A 21,088-nucleotide genomic window follows, 5' to 3' on the forward strand; every position below is an offset into this window, starting at 1 on the left:
TGAAGGGGTTTTGTTCCTCTGTGCGGTTATGCTCCTGACATTGAGAAGTCTGGGAACAAATTCCAATCATTCGGGCCTGAACTTGTGTCTGCCAAATACATGACTAGACTGAATTAACATTAAACTATGTTTTTAGATGTTTTTTGGTGTGTGTTTGTTCATATTTTGATGAGGAGGAACTGAGGACCAGAGAACTGGCTGCTGTTCTTTTTTTACAACCACTCAATACACTCTTTTTTACATTGTGTAGCACTTATGATTCTTTCAATCCTAACTAGCATGTCCAATAAAGCTACATCTTCAGTTTCTTAACTGTACTATGAGACTGACTTACAAAGAGTATTAATTGAGAACACTTAAAGAAGCCTATTTTAAAAGTATTCATATAGTGTTTAGTAGTATATAAATTATGTTCCTTCTGTGTGCATTGTATCTGTATTTCAGACCATACATAATGTTGTTTGAAGATCTATTGCCAGCTACCTGTTTCTGATTATTCAAGAGTGGAGAGGAAATGTTTCCATCATACTAGTGCATACCAAGATGATCAGAAAATATAACTTTCTTTTCCTAAATGGAATATAGAACCAGCAATTATAGTGCTACACAATAGGATGGGACAGCGTTCACACCTGAGCCAAACAACTAAGCTCAGACATGCCATTTTTGGCTTTTAAGGTCCAGGGAAAAGTCCAGTGCAAGGACACTTGTGCTGCATCACCAATGATAGTATTATAGCTTGGGTTAAAATTGAACTACTTAGTAGAAAGCTATTGCAGGACTTGCCCTTTTCACAGGTCGCTATATAAATAAGTAACCAGGCTGTGTTGATCCTGACCATTGGGTTTCCTTAATGACAGTTAACAAGGAGGAGGAGGGAGGGAGGAGGCGGTGGCTGTAGGATATAAAGCTCTTATGTCAACTCTACTGGATTCAAAGTAGAGATCATTGTAGCTCATCAGCTTTACTGGGAGGAACTATCTCTTTTCTTAGTGAAGGCTGGGTGTTTAAATCAGCAAAGTTGAAGGAATCAGGACCCGGGAGAAAAGAAGACACTTGTGTCAAGTATAAACGTGGGCTTTGTACTTATTGTTTAGTTTTTTGTACTAATAAATATATTAATATATCCATGTTGCTGAAATCCTATTAAGAAAATAAAATTGCAATTGTGTATAATTGCCTTTGAAAATGTTTATTAACAGTGTAAAGAGAAAACACTTAAATGGGGAAACCATTGTCATTTCTTGGATGGTATGGTGAAATGCCATCAGAGCTCTGAGGAACTGCATGAGATATTCAGGCATTATTCCTGTGGTATTCTTTCATCAATTGATAGGGAAATTGCAGCCACTATTGTTGTGTTACTAATGTTTTGAGCTCACATTTTCTGCTGTTCCTCTTAATACAGTCAAAAATAAGCTTATTTCAGAAAATGCATTCAAAGGTTGATTCTGTTTTCACTGTGTGATTGTACTCCTTTCCTTGCTTCTATTAATGATGTAGTATTATCATGTTAAGATCATCTTGCTCATGATAAATGGAAAACCATTTATTAGTTGCCATTTTCATCATTCGAGGTTGCTCTTAATTATGCATACATTTACAGGAAAACTAAATACTACAGAATGACTAAGAACTTCTGCAATGTAGATTGTTTTTCGCAACCCTGATGCAGCCAAGGGAACATTTCTAATGAGGGAAATGTGTAGATCAATCGCAAATAGCAACAGTGATGCCATCTAGAGGGTAATTCACGAGACGAATGGAGGCACTCAAATGCAATTTCCTCAACAAATCCCAAATAAATATAGTCAAAGAGAAAGCAGATCATTAGAAAGGAAAATCAGTTCGATCAGACAATAGGGCTTCTACTTTTGCAACCTCCTTTCCAGTCTCGGATTACAAGAACTGAAAGGAAATACAGTTTAATGTGACGAGGTAATAATAGAAATGAATTATTGTCAGGTAGAGAAAAGAGCATTTGGGGCTCCACAGTGTCTCACTCAATACAAGCATCTGCCAGGACTACCAGAGACTACAGCTTCAAGCCTGTGGATTCAGTCTGTTTCACTTGCTAGCTGAATCCTTGTGCCAAAATGTGTCCCTATGTGCCCTGTTGGTATTAGGTGGGGTACAGTTTGCATAGAAATCCTATGGAAAATCTGGAGTGTTATGGGGTCTGGAGTCTTTGGGCACCTCAATCCAGTTGATTACATTTGCGTCATGTTTAGTCTCAGGGTGTTGATTCCAAAGAAGTGCTTAAAAAGGGGGATATTGTTGATACATTTTTCTTTTCTAAATTAACCCAATATATATGTGAATACTATAAATAATATAAATCATACTTAAGAGAAACAATGAAACACGTTGTTATGCAGTTCTGCTTGATAAAGGCAAAGTGAGAGAAATGTCTCCCTCAGAGGAAGCGCAGGGAATGGAGCCAAACTGGTACTTGGTACATGACATCATCGCTGAGGCGTACTGCACTGATACTGAGTGAGAACATTGTTCCTGTGACACAGTGCCATTTGTTCAGTGTTTCCTGGCTTTTCTTGTTTGTCTTCATTAAGCCACAGGAATGAAAGCTACCCCCAGCTCTGCTAGCGTCCTGCTCTGCAGGAGGGCTTTTCATTGTTTTTAGTGTGGATCACATAGCCCTCAGCTCCATAACTACACAGCAAAAGAGCGTTAGAGGGGCATTGTTTTCTTTTAGTTACCGTTTCTTTCCCAAACACTACTATCACATTGTCTATTTCTGGATTGACTAATTACATTAAAATAAATTCAAATAAATTCCTACACAGCGCCACTGACATTTTTGAGTACAGTTAAAGTGACCCTAAAATTCTTTAGACTCGAAGATCTGCGAATAACTTTAAATAAATACATTTACATTGTTAAAGACAATATTCTGTTCATGTGTCTGCAAGGTCTTACTATACATATGTATATAGCATTGTCTCTTTAGAATGATTTGCTTTTCATTGTATTTCTAAGCATATTGTTAACACGTTTTCTACAAGGGACAATGACCAATTAAGATAAACATCTGTTTTATAGGCTGCTTTCTTCAGTTAAAAAATGTCCCATTTATATGTTAACTGGATTTCTGCTACATTCTGGCAGTACTTTGCATTTATCTATTTGTATTTGTGTATGTATTTTTTCTCTACAATCTCAATACAAACCTGAGCTTAATTAGAATAATTTTGGAATTCAAGTGTGTTTATATACTGAAGTTGAAGAATGCAAGGAGTGCTAAAGATCAGATCTAAACTTTGTTTGAGGTCAAGAAAACGTCTTGACCTTTGTGTCATTTGCCATTTGATGTTCTACAGGACTGAATGCACAGTAGTGTGTCTTATTACATAATTTCATAAAATTGGTGACTGTCTAGTTCCATCTGAAATACAAACCTATTCAGTCTGCAAGGACAAACCTACTATTCTGGTACATGCAACATTAACAATATTCCTTAAATAAAAGTGTACTGTAGCCATACATGCTGCTGCAGTATATTTGAGTAACTATGAAATAATGTGCAGATACCAACAGGGTAATTAGTTATGTTACCCAGACACTTACAATTCTGAATACTAATTGCTTCTCATACAATCTGAATGTTAATGCCCCTAACAATTCATCCTTACTAAAGTCATGCAGCATATCAAATAACTGACTTAAAGGTTGAAATTATTGATTTATTGAATGACAACATGAAAAATGACATTGGAGGTAAATCAATTGGTTCTAATGTTTTATGATAGCAGGCTGTTGCGCAGTGGTACAGAAGTATAGATAGATTGATAGTTTTCTTATTTGTCTCATATTATTTCAAATAAACAGGAAAATCCAGGATGCTTATGGAGTTGGCTTTTATTGTGGGCATTTGCTAAAGTCACGAGGTGAAAATCATCACCTAAAACTACAGAAGATCCATATGCCAGGTTCTTTCACAAAGCCTCCAATAAATGCCCAAATAAATAACCAATAACCAAATGGAAGCAGAAATAAAATGGAGGGTGCATATTAATTTTAATATTATGCATTAAAGAGATTCATGAAATAGAATCCTGTATATAGACTTCACTACATATGTGACGTCAATTACTTATGATTCCAGTGTGCGTTTACATGTCCTGTAAGCCACCATTTTTGTATCTTTCTTTGATCGCATCACTCCTGATCAGAGCTGTGTGTGGGAAACAAAGCCAGCCTGTGACCTTTTCCACACTAATGACAGTCAATGATAAGGCTCATTATTACAACACCAGGATCAACACTTAAGGTACTGCGTCATAGTGCTGCTAGTGTCTTCTATCTGGAGAGGCCGGCTGTTAGGCAAACAAATCCAGATTTGTTTCACAGGCTTACTCAGCACTTCTGAGAGTCCAGAGGCAAAGATAGACACTGCCTGTATGAAGCTCTGTCTGTTTATTATCTCACTGTCATGTCTCACTCACGTGGCTTGGACTCCGTTTGTGTTTTTCCAGCACTGTAAAACAGACACAAACCCTGTTTTGGAATCGCATCCTATTTTTATTAAGTTTCGTAAACATCATGTAATTAATCTGCTTAGGCTATGGGTTGAAACGGTGTGTCTTGTTTTTGTTTGTTTGTTTGTTTGGTATTACTTTGTTTCCTGAGAGAAGAAGTAATATACAACACTGGATCATTATAGAATACCTCTGGGAATCAAGATAATTACAAAACATTCCTGGATTGTATAACAAAACACAGTTTACAGTAAAGTGCACTAATTTGCATATTTCAAATGTTTGTTTTTGTTTTTTGTTATTTGCTTTGTTTTTGTTTTGTCCTTTTTGAACATGTATGGTTTTACACCGTGTGTAGAAAATGGAAAATGTCTAAGCTTTCAGACAAAATGAAATGTAATCTTATTGGTGTTTGTACAAGGGTTCTGTTTGCTTTTGTATGTCCACCTCCCCTGAGAAAATCTTGGCAGACCTTTAAGTCATTAAGATCTACAACCGGCTTGAACTCTGTTTAACTGCTTGCCCTTATTCCTTCTAAGTCCTACTTGCAATCCCCCATGACTGAGACAGCTGGCACAGAGTCAACTCACTCCTCAGCCTGAGAGACACTAAGTAACTCAATACCGCACAAAGGCTAGCTTATTTGTCTCAAGAGTGTATGTGTTCATACTGTGGGTTTTACTGCAGGAAAGTCGGCTGTTTCTGCCTCAGGAGCCTTTCTGCACAAGCATCTAATGCCTCATACGGTCCGGGTGATATGGGCTAACAACGTGAGTAAATCTCAAAGTTTGGGAGGCAGGAGAACAGTTTCATTGGCTTTGCATATTATATGCCTGCATGTTTGTGTCCATGTTTCAAAGAAAACATTATTGTTTAGAATATCATTGTTAAGTCATGTATGATCACAGGGAGGAATTTAGTTTTTTACAGGGGTAGGGGGGAATAGGCAACACCAGCTTAGGTAGGGAAATATGTGTTAATATAAAGAGACATATAGAGTGGTCGAGGACTGAAGGAAGAGATTGTGAGGTACTTTGGTACTGTAAGCTTTGACAGCATGTTTATCAAATCTAACACAAAATAAAAAGGAATAATTATTCCTACTTAAAGTCCTTCAGGGCATTTAGCATCTATACATTTAATATTAACATGGTTAAAACTGTAATAAAGTTTCTCTAGACAATTAGGATGGTCTACGTGACAAGAATGCAAAGGCTACATTTAGCAGTTTAACTCCTACAATATTTAAAATATTCTGCAGTATTTTAAGAGTAAAAAATGCTCTGCTTTAGTTATCTTACTATCTCATTCAAGCTGTGTAATGTAATGAATGCTGCAGGGGGAATTGTGTGTTTGTCTGTGTGTGTCTACAAAAATTACAAACACTTGAATTGGTTATATACAGCTTGATTTTCAAAAGGTGCAAAGTAAGTCATTGAGATGCATAAATTAGGTTTAAAAAAAGGCTTATTTTGCCCCTTTTGAAAAACATGTTGATAGTTTATTTAATGTAGTGTAGCACCCCCTAGTGGCCTCTTGATTCAAAACAATATATTTACACATTTTTATAATTTTAGGGAAGTATTCACACGACCCAGGTTTGACTGGGTTCTATATTCCAATATATATAAGTTCAGGCTGAATTAAGTGTTTGTAAAAATTACAAATTGAGCACATTTTGACCGTTTGATGATTTGTGAGACACCTACCAAATCTGCTGCATTGTGGCTTGGGAGGGCTGGAACTGAGGGTTTGTTTTTCTGTGAACAGACGTCTTTTTACACACTGTGGACTTGATGCCAGCCTGAACTTTTGACTCATCTGTACAAACTGAAGCTACAAGTAATGGGAACCTCTGTTTCCTTAATGGCTTTATTCAGATTTGACTGGCAATTTTTTGTTTGATTTGTTTTGTTTTGTTTTTTGCTTTATGTGAAATTGATCCAAGCTATGCCCATAAAATATAAATCTTCAACAGATGACTAAAGTCCTGTATTTTCTATTAAATATTCCTCATGAAGACATTCAATATTTTAACAGAATGACAGATTTTTATAAGACTGGTATCAAAATGTAATTATAATCCAAACGTAATTCAGATGCTGAAGCATTTCTCATTTGCAATGTCCACTGAGCCCATTTCATATAAAGAAGTGTCTAATACATCTGTCTCAACTGATCTACTTCTGAGAGACTGACAGAGGGTGCTTAAACAGTGACACCTGCACCTGGCTTTTGGCCCAGTCAAGTTAAACTCACATGTCTCTGCACTGGGTCTTGATTCAATAGAAGGCAATTAACTACACCAAACCATGGAAGTACCATAATATACTATGATAAATGTTTCTAGGATAAGTTTACTACAGTAGAACATGATGATTTACTCTTGGTTTAAGTGTAGTATAGCTTGGTAAAAATTCATTTTTCTCATATAAACCCTGACAAAACAGGTATCTGGTAGACCAAGTTAAACTGGTTTCACACGCAGAGATTTGCATTAGTCTTGGGTTCCCCAATGTAATTTTAGGTACAGTAGTCCAAGAAAAGTATCGAGATCTGTACAGTCCACGGATCAACATTTGCTTAACTCATAAAAGCAGAAACACAAGAAACTTTAAACAGTGACTAGTTTTGAGTGTGGTTGTACAAAACACTTTCTTGCTTTGGAGCCATATAGCACTGGTAAAATAAGTGGGGTTAATAATTTGTGGTGCTGCACTTTGCCTTATGCACTGTATTATCTGATTGCACTTGGCACAGTATGCAAAACATTAGTAACTTTGCTCCTGTCCATTCCTGGAAAAGAGCATATAATCCAGTTACAATTTAGCAATTGTAACCAAGTAAAGTCTGGAATAATATAATGTACAATTAAGTCCTCCTCCTGTTAGCCACATTTTTGATGAAAAGGGGAAATTGAACATATGTATCAATAAAGGAATTTAGAGTATTTGATTTAAAGTAAAATGGATGTGCAAAAATCATGGTCATCAGAATGTCGATCCACACATGTAGGTATTAGTGATGTGCATTTCTCAATTAGTACTCGATCAGTTTGATGAAATTATTAATAATATTCTTTATTTTTTTTAGATGAGGAGTATAATAATAATAATAATAATCATAATAACATTTTTTACAATATCACATAGTATCTTATGCAACCAAAACATGCTCTGTGGGACTAAAAAGTGTCATATGTGACACAAAAATGTGACATGCGACCAACAAATGCCATACAGGAGCAAAACATGACATAGGGACTCAAAAGTGTCATACGTGAACAGCACGTATCATACAAGACCTAAAGGTGTCATACATGACCAAAAAGTATCATATGCTTCCAAATGTCATAAAGGAGCAACATATGCCATACAACAGTAACATATGTGACAAAAAAGGTTTCACACAAAAACAAAAAATAGGAGAGCAGAAATTGCCATAGAGGGGGCAGAGTAATAGTGGACAAAGAGTTGTAGGGGACATCCTAAATGTCTCCATATTATTGCATAATTCTTACAAGTTTCAGATAAATGCATGTTATTCCTCATATTATTCACAAACTATGAACTGTTGCCCTAGAGAAGCCTATTGCTTTGCCCTATGTACTGTACTGTATAATACTCTGTACAATATCCTGCACTGTGATACATTAATTATAATAACTGTAACTATAATATATTGCACTGTAATAGACTGTATTGTACTATATTGTATAAAAACTATAATGTTTAAATACAACTCTGATCGTATGACTACACACAAACTCAAGGCAAACATTTGTTAGGAAATGTGTATGTGTGTGGGTCTGTTTTTGTGTTATTTATTTTCTGTATGTGTGTGTGTGCCCACATATGAACCTCTCCTGGTGTTTGCTCTCCAACTCAGGGGAGATCCCATATCCACCCAGAGTGCTTACACTGCGCTTAAGTGTTGCAACCCCATCTTTGGCCTAAATACTTCACTGGGTTATTTTACCACTACACAACTGGTCTGTGATAGTTTCGATGCTCATTGTATGTGTCTGTGGAGTTGCTGAGCTCATCAAATCTATATACTGTTTCTGTTAAAATCCGCTTTGTCTGTATGTTACTAATATGGAGTTGTTTTTACTCAATCTTGTGTCTGTAAAATTATGCTGTCAACTCAGAATTGGGGACACATACCAGGAGACTGCCTGTGTGCGCCCTGTCTCTCTGAAGGCCTTCATAATAAAACCTGTTGATTTCTGACTCCAGACTCTGACTTTGTGGAAGAAAATAGTTCTACAGCTACCTTCTATTATTTTTACAATTTGTTCAAGATTAAAACAGTTTTTGCATTTCATTCTGATTTCATTTTGGAATTATGTATATTTTATTCAAGTCAGTAGCAGTAATTGTAGTGTATATTTACAAGCACATTCATTTTTTCTTGTACAATTTATATTTGTATAGTGACTTAGGAATGTTGTTTACTGAGTTGGATTGATTGACAAGTAGGCTATAATCCTTGATGATGTACATTATCAAAGGGTTATCTAGGTCCATGAACCGTATTGTGTGTGGAATTGTATTCTGCTGAAGGAATGATGCAGCCTTTATTTTATTACAGTCAGGATGTGTAGATTTTGAACAGGTTTGAATGTGGAATTGGTGTAGGAATATGGGTATAATGGATTACATTTTTTAAATTATTGACAAATTATATAAGTATTCCATCCTGCTTCAATCTGCTTTCTTGAAGAAAAATATAGCATGGAAATTGTGTAAAAAAAAAAATATATATATATATAAATTAGATTGAGACCCACAAAACAGATATTCCAAGAATAGCTGTATCATGATTAACCTGTAATAACTTCACTGTATTTTTGCACTTATGTTGTAAGTCGCCCTGGATAAGGGCGTCTGCCAAGAAATAATAATAATAATAATAATAATAATAATAATAATAATAATAATAATAATAATAAGTATCACATTACAATTGAAAATATTTGCACTTGGGATCCACATGTATAAAACAGGGAAATGGGGCATTGGTTGGCAGCTCAGGTGCATATTTCAATTCTGCTGTCCACACAAATGAAGCACAAGTTGTAGATAAATGGTCCATATTTGATCACAGAATTGTCTCTTTCAGGGTGGGGTGTGGAAATGGTTCTCCCAGGTGCTGTTTTTCTCAGAGCTCTTTTCTAAGGCCCCTGTCAAGGCTCTGGAGTTGGCCATTACCAATACCGTTTTGTCACAATTTGCAATACAAAAATTTGGAAAATGCCTAAGTGAGTATTTAATTGTAACACAGATTACAATGAACTCAGTGTGTCTTTTTCAACTTTTTTCTAATGTCTGATTTAAGGATGTCTGTGTTATTGAGGTGTGGCATTGTGTAATGAGACAATCTTTATACTATCAATCTCTTCTGGTTGGCATTATACTATCTCTGTCATTTTGCTACTCATCTTAAATACAATACATACATAGTAATAATAGAAAGAAGCAAGAAACATTTGTTTAATAAGTTATGGTTGCTTAGAACATGAAAAATTGTAGGTTTACTATCCTGATACACAGTCATACATGGAAATATATGAACAGTCTAAAATCAATAATAACAAACATATTTAGCCCTTATTTATCCATATAAATGTTCTGAAAAAAAAAAATATGTATATAGATATTAAAATAACAATGTTAATTCACTGACAAATGCAACTGCAATTTAATTGTCGTACATTAAGTTCTTGAAACAATTTTGCCAGTGGAAAACATTAATACATGCATAACACAACCCTTCTAGTGCCAATATCTTATGGTTCTGCATGTATGGCTTAAGTTAACTGTTTATCCAGGTGCTAGTCTTAACTATGTTTTTGGCAAACATGTATAACATAATTGAAAAAAAAGTGATGCTTTCCTAACATGGATTGAACAGAAAATACCAATAAAGTAAGGAACCGCATACAAATCATACAAATTGACTCAAATTGACTTAATATTAAAGTAATATACTGTATTCTATAAAGTATTAAACAAATAAAAACCTATTAAAGAGTATTAAAATGCCCATGATTACTTTTTATTAGAGTCACTTTTTAAAAGGAACCACTCTCTTTCCAGCAACATAAACTTTCAAAATGTTTCGGTCATCACCTGAAAAAACAAATATTACACTTAAACCAATGTCTCGTGTCTTGATTTCAGTATTTGATTTATGACAGAGGTTAAATGAGCTACATTTGCAATGAAATTGAATATCTCTAGTAAAGATCTACACCTAAATTATTTTGTGCAGGGATCTAATTTTGTTTTTAGTATATATTAGAAGAGTAGGTGAACAATTCTGATAAATCACCTCCATTCATACTGTATATCAAGATACAACATTTATTACTTACCTAAATTGAGGAACTTCTCCAGAATAATCTGAAAGAACAGAAAATACAAATAAAGTTTATCGATTTTCAGATCTTGCCACTGTGACTCCCTATAATTTTTCCATCTTTAATAGCTTGCTCTGTAGTTCATACACCGGAACGTATTCCTAAAGTTGGCTTAATGTATTAGTGCTGCTAAATAAATAATGAACAATTAACTGTGAGTAAAGAAATTGAAATACCTCCTCCGTTTCATCTTCAAAAACATCAAAAGGACTGTCTGGAACAGATGGGTTGACTAGAACTGCATCAAAATCCTTCCCCACTTCAAAGTTACCAATGGTGTCTTCCAAACATAAAGCTGTGAACACAAGTACTGCCTTTTAAGCAAATGATCGAAAACAGTTCCCCAGTACAGTTTATTTTAGCAGGTACTCGATTTTAAATGTACAGTCCTTGCTCAAAAACGAAAAATGCTTAATGTGAAACAGAAAAATACAAAAATACACACATGTAGATTTACACGAATAAAGAGGATCATTCTTCTTATGAACAATCTACAAACGATTACTATGAATCCTTACATAGCAAGTGTCAAAAATGCCAAATGTAATAACACCGGAATCTGGACGTGTTGTCCCAAAAAATGTAATAACCGAATATGCCAGAGAATATGTTATAGAGGCATTAAAACATGAAAGATATGGTAGAGGTCATCTATCTGCCCAGTTGTATAAGTGTAACACACCATAGAGAAAAGTTACAGCTAACAGGTAATACAGACCAATTGTTATACTTGTCTCACTTCATTGGATCTATCCTTCAATTCCATATCCTCACCTTGGCTTCCCCCTAGGGTAGCCAGTCTGAAGATTTCCTGGTAGGTGAGGGTTTCATATCCAGGGTTATTGATAGTGAGAGCCTTGGATGTGTCAACCGCTCGTCTGATAGCATCGAGCATGGAAGGAGAATAGCCACCAGCAACATCTATGGGAAACATTTGTAATAAATATAGTTTTGCTTTGCTAACATTTGGAATCTGAGCAAAAGAGCAGGACTCCAATCCAGCCTGTGGGTTACAGGTATTTGTAACAGACTTAAGTTGTTTTAAAATATAACTGCTCAAGCACTCATAATATATATATATATATATATATATATATATATATATATATATATATAAAACAGACTTGGTAGATGAACATTTTGATCCACTAGCATTGTGAACTCCATTCCCAATACTTGATGGCAACTTTCATTTTGGTAGATTCAAGTCTCTAGCAAGCAAGGAGCCACCAATATGTGATGGTTCCAGGAATCAGTTTACCTGTGCCAAGTCCCAGTTTCACGTTGTGCTTCAGAACTCTCCGAACATCTAGCATCCCACTGCACAGCCTACAGATAGACAGACAAACACTGATGGATGATCAAGGGAATCACAACTGTTATGTGTGATTTCTAACCTTTGCCGTCTTGCACAATGCATCCTTAGATCATTACAATCCATTTGATTCTTACAGAACCACCTGGAAGATATTGATGTCCAACAGACTTGTGTTTGAGTGCACTCACGAGATGTTGGAATTGGGACAGTGAGAGATTGCAGCACCCCTGCTTCTAAAGACCTCCAGCTCCTCATCAGTAAGGTGACAGCCATGTGCCATCACAGTCTATAAAACAAGAGGATATCATTACATTTAGAACATAAGAACATAGTTTACAAATGAGAGGAGGCCATTCGACCCATCGTGCTCGTTTGGTGTACATTAATAACTGAGTGATCCAAGGATTCTATCCAGTCTATTTTTAAATGTTCCCAAACTTTCAGCCCCAACCACATTGCTGGGGAGTTTGTTCCAGATTGTGACGCCTCTCTATGTGAAGAAGTGTCTCCTGTTTTCCATTTTTAATGCCTTGAAGCCCAATTTCCATTTGTGTCCCCGGGTGCATGTGTCCCTGCTGATCTGGAAAAGCTCCTCTGGTTTGATGTGGTCGATGCCTTTCATGATTTTGAAGACTTGAATCAAGTCCCCACGTAGTCTCCTCTGTTCCAGGGTGAAAAGGATCAGTTCCCTCAGTCTCTCAGTAGGACATTCCCTTCAGACCTGGAATAAGTCTGGTTGCTCTCCTCTGAACTGCCTCTAGAGCAGCGATATCTTTCTTGAAGTGTGGAGCCCAGAACTGCACACAGTATCCAGATGAGCTCTAACTAGTGCATTGTACAGTCTGAACATTACTGCCCTTGTTCTCAATTCTACACTTTTGACAATATACCCTAACACTGTTTGCCTTTATTTATTGCTTCCCTACATTGTTTGGATGGAGAAAGTGAGGAGTCCACGTAGACTCCAGACTGTTACTCTTTTTTACTGTTACACTTGCTGAGTATACGCCGTGATAAAATCCTTGAGTCACATATGCTTACATTTTGAGTAGGGTAGTTCAGATTATTGCGAAAATTCACACTGTGGAATAAATTAAATGGCTGTAATAAAGTAATGCAGACAATATCTACTGATCTGAGTCCAAAACCATAATATATACACATCGGGATACTCACTTTGTCTGTCAAAAGGTTGTGCTTATTGTAAACATCTGTGTATGACGTGTTGGCAGGAAAGTTGTTTTTCACAAGATCCACTTCTGCAGTCGTCTCGCTAATGTGACTCTGGTTAAAAGAGAATTTGAATTTTAGTGTCTCTACTTAGCAGATCAGGAAATACTTCATCAATGCAAATGCATATCAGCAGAACAGATATAATAATAAAGAGAAAAGTCTAAAGATTTTTATTTCCATAGATTATCCTTTCATAAGATCTTGAAGTCAGAATATTCCCAATCAGGGCTTCTGGGTGGCTCAACTGGGCTCACGGTGTTATCAGTAAGAGTTGAACTAGTCCTCTCCACCATGCAATATCTCAAGGTCATTACAAAAATGATTCTTAATAAATACAATTATTCTAATAGTGATAATACTAATTTTAACTTTCACTCAATGCAGATGGAACCAGATTACAATTCAGATGATACTGTCAGAGCAAATTTTAAAAATAATACCTGAATGTGGAGATCATATTTTATTGCCATCTGCCCCAGCTGAGCTAGGAGTTTTGCTGAGCAGGAAGGCACAAATCTGGGGGTTATGACAGGCTTCACGTGTGCATACTTGAAAGAGAAAACTCATTGTCATCTTCACACATTACCACAAAACCTCTTTACTTACTTTAATTTAGAATTGAAATATATACACTCACCTAAAGGATTATTAGGAACACCATACTAATACTGTGTTTGACCCCCTTTCGCCTTCAGAACTGCCTTAATTCTACGTGGCATTGATTCAACAAGGTGCTGAAAGCATTCTTTAGAAATGTTGGCCCATATTGATAGGATAGCATCTTGCAGTTGATGGAGATTTGTGGGATGCACATCCAGGGCACGAAGCTCCCGTTCCACCACATCCCAAAGATGCTCTATAGGGTTGAGATCTGGTGACTGTGGGGGCCAGTTTAGTACAGTGAACTCATTGTCATGTTCAAGAAACCAATTTGAAATGATTCGACCTTTGTGACATGGTGCATTATCCTGCTGGAAGTAGCCATCAGAGGATGGGTACATGGTGGTCATAAAGGGATGGACATGGTCAGAAACAATGCTCAGGTAGGCCGTGGCATTTAAACGATGCCCAATTGGCACTAAGGGGCCTAAAGTGTGCCAAGAAAACATCCCCCACACCATTACACCACCACCACCAGCCTGCACAGTGGTAACAAGGCATGATGGATCCATGTTTTCATTCTGTTTACGCCAAATTCTGACTCTACCATCTGAATGTCTCAACAGAAATCGAGACTCATCAGACCAGGCAACATTTTTCCAGTCTTCAACTGTCCAATTGTGGTGAGCTTGTGCAAATTGTAGCCTCTTTTTCCTATTTGTAGTGGAGATGAGTGGTACCCGGTGGGGTCTTCTGCTGTTGTAGCCCATCCGTCTCAAGGTTGTACGTGTTGTGGCTTCACAAATGCTTTGCTGCATACCTCAGTTGTAACGAGTGGTTATTTCAGTCAAAGTTGCTCTTCTATCAGCTTGAATCAGTCGGCCCATTCTCCTCTGACCTCTGGCATCAACAAGGCATTTTCGCCCACAGGACTGCCGCATACTGGATGTTTTTCCCTTTTCACACCATTCTTTGTAAACCCTAGAAATGGTTGTGCATGAAAATCCCAGTAACTGAGCAGATTGTGAAATACTCAGACCGGCCCGTCTGGCACCAACAACCATGTCACGCTCAAAATTGCTTAAATCACCTTTCTTTCCCATTCAGACATTCAGTTTGGAGTTCAGGAGATTGTCTTGACCAGGACCACACCCCTAAATGCATTGAAGCAACTGCCATGTGATTGGTTGGTTAGATAATTGCATTAATGAGAAATTGAACAGGTGTTCCTAATAATCCTTTAGGTGAGTGTAAATCTGATGTCACCATATTGTCCTGAGTTATTGACGTGGTTTTAATCCAAAATATTGTTTGCATAAACCTTTCCACTTTCAGAAACATTCGAACCATAAAACAAAATGTACATAGAAATATTTTTAACTGATATTAATAGTATATACATATATATAGCAAGTCAGATTTTCAGTTACTTCTATTAAGAACACTTACCTTTCTTTTTAAAAGTTCAATAACAAACCTGTAAGTTATCAATAAAAATCGTTTAAATACAACAAAGGGTTACACAACCTTGCACAATCTTGCACCAGATTTTGTACCATGCTCTAGTTTAAATCACTTCAATTAGGACTACATTAAATTATGTACTCTTTGCTCTTTTGTAAGATGTTTCTTTGAAATAATTTCTGTGCTTTTTTCATATCGACCTCTGATAACATAATTACTACTGGCACCATTTTATAAAAGTACATCTAGCTTATGTCACATGCAAATATTTTAAAAGCATTTAAATGATATGTACTGGCTTCACTTTAGAAGACACCTGTTCAAGGCTACATCACATAGGTCCTCATTATTAGATGTTCTACTTATATGCAAGAGTAAATTGGCAGTACTTTAAACCCAGCCATGCACAAAGTGACATGCTTGCCACACTTCAAAACTAACAATAAATCTGTGAAGTGTACTGTGATGTAAAATATTTCTGGATAAACTCTACCTTTCAGTTTCTTGCAAAGAATCTGCTGTGGTCTCTTTGTAGGCTTTCACAACATCATTTGTATCCATACAAACTTTACCCACCTGTGCTCTTTGCCCATACTTATCTAAGAAACACAAAGGACAACAACAAAACATGTTGTTCTTTATATCATACCCATTAACACCAGGCATTACTATTCTGTAATGAACAGCAGTTGTGCTCCTGACTCACTGCATACTATACCCTAAATATCATCATCATATGCATTTATAAGTACTATATTGTATCTTTGCTGCAGATCATTATTATGTATTGATTTCAGTATTACTTCAATTTCCTGACTATTTATAAGTTAAAATTGATTGGCAGCTCAGTATTTCTTTATTTAATTGTATGACTGAGGTACTATTGTTTAAAACCAGTCAAATTAAGTCAAATTAAAAAAACAAATTGAATATTTAAGACTGAATACTGTAATTCTTCCTGGATTTGTTCATAGAAATCTACCACATACCTGCAATTTCTCCAAGAAGCAAAGATGAATCAGTGTGAATGGTTGCAAAGTAGCAAGCTGTAGTTGTTCCATTTTTCAGGGTTCTTTTCTACAGCATAAGAAATTGTTAGCTATTTCCAAGGAATACTTTGTATTTCAATTACCACAGTTTCGTTTTCAATGTACTAAATATTGATGTTGCATCACATAAGCGATCAGACGTTCCTTTTGAATGTACAAACAGAACTTAACTGAATCTTTCACCAAGCTGCATTACTCTCCAAAGTACAATAACTGCCAATACCAATGTGTTCACAGTCTTTATGGAATTATTTTCCATACAATACATTTTGGCACTTATATATCAGACTATTTTAGTCACACATGTAAAAGACACATTCCTTGACTTTATGACCAAAAAACGTTTAAAGTGAAGAAGATTTACGGAAAATCTGTGATTAATTAACTGACAATAAAGATGCCAGTTTACTACTACTACTACTAATAGCCTAGTTGGTTATAATTCATGAATAGCATGTTCTCTATTGTCATTAGAAAGCAATATCAAGAGGATATAAGATATAAAGATAATCTAATGCTAATGTTAATTCACTCATCTTGCTGAATTTTAATACCATTGCCAATCAGGTAATTGAGGTAGTTTCTGTTTGATTTCCAGCTCACCACAACTTTAGTGTAGATGTCTTCTGCCAGCTTGGGATCTCCATACTTCATTTCCACTGGGAATGTGTACCTGTTCAGCCACTCGAGAAGGGGAAGATCCAGGGCGGTTCCTGTATAGCGGTACTGAGGTGCATGAATATGGGTATCAACCAAACCAGGCATGAAAAACTCCCTGCAAAACACCAAAGTGCAAATATAATTAAATAAACACCACAAACCTTACTGTGCCACCCTCCAAAAAGGAAGATCTTATCTGAAAATAACTTTGACAGTATATACAACCATTTACAAATAATTAAATCCTTCTAAGCTGTTGAAAAATATTAATTCTGACATCCAAAACTCAGTGAAGCTAAGAAACTATAATTCAATCATTATTAATAAGAAGGTTTAAGTATATTAAACGCCCCTATGTTGCTGAAAACTAATATGTTAACGTAACATTTTATCAAAGACGTATACCTTTCCTTGTGTTTTAATAAATATATTCCAAAATGGAAGCATTAATACTGACCGTTGTTTGAGTTGCCGGACATCGGATATCTTGAAATGCCATGCCTCTGATAAACTCTCCAGTTCATGAGCACCCCCGATAAAGCAAATCTGTAATGCATATTACAAACCACATATGACAAACCAGCCAAACACAGAACAGTAATTTCAAACATTCCTAAAGCTCTTATCTTGGGTATCAATGTCATCCTGTTAATATAATTATCAGGATTGAAAAATTATTCAGTTACTGATGTTTCAGGACACTTCATGCAAGTGGTGCAAACACATTTGTTTCTAATAGCATTAAAACACAACACATATCGGCTATGTAGACAAAGGGTGGTTGGCTGTTACAATTAATATATATATATATATATATATATATACATATATATATATGTTAATTGTAACAGCCAACCACCCTTTGTCTACATAGCCGATATGTGTGTTGTGTTTTAATGCTATTAGAAACAAATGTGTTTGCACCACTTGCATATATGTATTTGCTAATTTTATCAAAGAGTTATATCTTAGTTATACAGTAAATATATATATATATATATATATATATATATATATATATATGTGTAAATATATATATACATATATACACTACCGGTCAAAAGTTTTAGAACACCTCAATTTTTCCAATTTTTATTGAAATTTACGCAGTTTAATGTCTCACTGTACTTTGAAATTAAAGCATAGAACAAATAAACAATTGAAGATAAAAAATGAATCATGGGATCATTTTATTTAACAAAATTTAACCCCTTAAGCTGACAATCCCCTCTGGTACCCTTAAGAGGGCACCAAATCCGTGTGCTTCTCTTTAATCCCAAGTGTACTCTTCACTATTGTGTTGATTGCCAAGTTTGATATCCCATGAATAACAGTATAACAGTTTTTGGTAACCTAAACTTTTTTTGTTTTAACCTCTGTCAGTTTACCGCTTACCTTTGTACCATTCCAGGTTATTCACTGGACTTGAACTGCTTACATTTCAATAAAAACTGGGAAAATTGGGGTGTTCTAAATCTTTTAACCGGTAGTATATACATATACATATATACATATCATCCACCCATCCATCCATTCATTTTCTACACCACTTGTCCTGGTGAGGGTCTCAGTTACATATATATATATATATATATATATACATACATATACCTAGGTCTGGGCCTTGTAGTGTTGCAGTAAGGTCTCACTGTGGCCAGACCCACAGTACATTTAACTGTGCTGAGCCTGCTTCAGTCCATCTCAGGGCAGGAGATGTAGGAGCAGCACGAGGACGTGCTCTAACTACTGGGGGGGAAGGGTAGTGTAGTGATTCTGAATCCTTGCTAAAGAGGCCTGGTGTTGCGGTAAGGTCCTGCACAGTGGCGGGAGAACGGGGTTTGAGTCTCGCTGTGGACGGAACCCCACAGTACACTGTAATATTTAGCTACGTTTCACAGCAAGGAAAAGCACACCAGCAGCAGGTGAAAGACCTTGCGTTCACCTCAGGGTACATCAATACGTAGGGGGGTAGAGCATTATGTGTTTGAGTTGTAAATATATCTATTGTGGCCAATAACCATAAATCCTGACAACATGTGTGTATATACACATGCTTTTTATTATTACAATAACTAATAACACACATTTCAGGACTTATTGTAGGCTTGGCAATATACCACTAGCCACATTCTGAAATGGGGGGTGGGGTAATACTTGGTCTGAGTAGGAATTCAAAATCTCAGAAAATATTGACAATGATGACATATTCTGGAACCAGACAGTCTACTGATCAAAACAAGACCATCCACATTTTGGTAGAAGCAACACACACCCATAGACAGCTCATGTTCTTTGAGAATATGAGAACATGTTCTTTATACATACAATCTGACAATTAGACAAACATAATTGTTATACCGTCTTAAAATGATTTAATTAAATGTAATATTAAATATATAGTTACAACCCAAACACAATGCTCTATGCTCTGATGTCTTCTTGTATCTGAGGTGGACTCAAGGTCTTCCACTGGTAGCTCTATTTTTTAATGAATAATTTCCACAGAAGATAGATGTTTTGTTTTAATAACTAAACTATGGTATGCTGTTAGGAAGGTTGTGTTGGTTTTTTTGCATGTTTATCGCTGCTGTATCTGCAGGACCTATTGAAACAGACACTGATATCTTCACATGTGTTGCATTTGTCATGGTCTAGATCATCGTTTGTTTTTTTCTTCTTTATCTCTCCTTTCCCATCAAAAACACCCTTTCTGCGATGTAATGGATGTCCAAAAGATCAAAACGTCGATCTGAGCATTTTTTTTTAACTCAGCTTTTTTAGACACAATTTGTGATAGTTACGAGTGCAAAACCTGCATTTCGAAATGCATGTTAACTAATGTCAATTACGTCAGGAGAATATTAGATTCGTAATTGTGAATTGTTTTGCAAACAAACGTCTTTACTACTAGAATTGTGCCAGCAGTCCAGGTCACTGTACAGATCGAGCACAGAAATATAGAAATATATACATACATATAGCCATATATACACTAGCTATATAGATCAAATATTACTGGATTCTATAATAATAATAATAATAATAATAATAATAATAATAATAATAATAATGTATTATTAGTATTGGTAGTAGTAGTAGTAGTAGTAGTAGTATAAAACGAAAGTAAATAGTACATTTATTTTAGGTTATATAAAGTACAGTAGGCTATTTATTTTTTAATGAGACTCAAACTATAATAAAACTGCCTTTATCACAATACATTACGGACATAATCGTGAAAAATACTATGTCATGTTCCTCTTACAGAAATAGTCTCGAGTGATTAAATAAAATACAAGTGTTTTAGGTTTAATCGTAATAAACCTCACCTTGCCTTTCCTGTTCAGTCCCAGGACAGCATTGCGCAGCACTTGCACAGCCGCACTGTGAGTGGAGTGAATGAATGTCCCTCTGAACACTTTGTGCGCCTCTGTGTGCGCCTCGTTAGAGCTCATAGTGTCTGCTGAAGATCAGCACCCAGCATAGCGCCATCATTTATATGTGTGTGTGGGGGTGGCGTCAAATCACGTTTTACCCCAGACAGGGCTCCTCCTGCCTGTAAGTGTAAGATATGATTCAAGCATTATTCAATTCCAATGAAAGTATTATTCTATCCACTGTTAGAATGAATACCTTGTCTGCTAGCACTACTACTATTACTGCTACTAATATAATATGTTTCGTAGAATCTATATTGTATCTAAAGATAAATCATGTTTTCATACCACATGAAACTGAATAACAGTGTTTTCTGTTTTGTGACATTTCTGTCCTATGCTTCTATGATTATTTACTGTTAGCACATAGGTAAATATACTTTCAAAATGTTTAGCAGTGTGTTTAG

The 21,088-nt window shown here is 35.9% G+C and overlaps 1 protein-coding gene across 1 annotated transcript; it reads right to left on the minus strand.

Annotated features, from left to right (window-relative positions):
* Window positions 1-9,969: 9,969 nt before the first annotated feature.
* On the minus strand, window positions 9,970-20,714 carry gda (guanine deaminase). Its single transcript, XM_066711165.1, has 14 exons — window positions 20,574-20,714; window positions 17,702-17,790; window positions 17,188-17,359; window positions 16,525-16,612; window positions 16,029-16,134; window positions 15,521-15,548; window positions 13,912-14,019; window positions 13,415-13,522; window positions 12,427-12,524; window positions 12,182-12,249; window positions 11,695-11,841; window positions 11,097-11,215; window positions 10,876-10,903; window positions 9,970-10,630 (listed from the first exon to the last, which is right to left on the minus strand). Exons 1-14 carry the CDS (start codon window positions 20,697-20,699, stop codon window positions 10,566-10,568), a joined length of 1,350 nt encoding a protein of 449 aa, XP_066567262.1. The 5' UTR covers window positions 20,700-20,714; the 3' UTR covers window positions 9,970-10,565.
* Window positions 20,715-21,088: the final 374 nt, after the last annotated feature.

This window comes from Amia ocellicauda, chromosome 8, assembly GCF_036373705.1.
Source record: "Amia ocellicauda isolate fAmiCal2 chromosome 8, fAmiCal2.hap1, whole genome shotgun sequence".
NCBI classification, from domain to species: domain Eukaryota; kingdom Metazoa; phylum Chordata; class Actinopteri; order Amiiformes; family Amiidae; genus Amia; species Amia ocellicauda.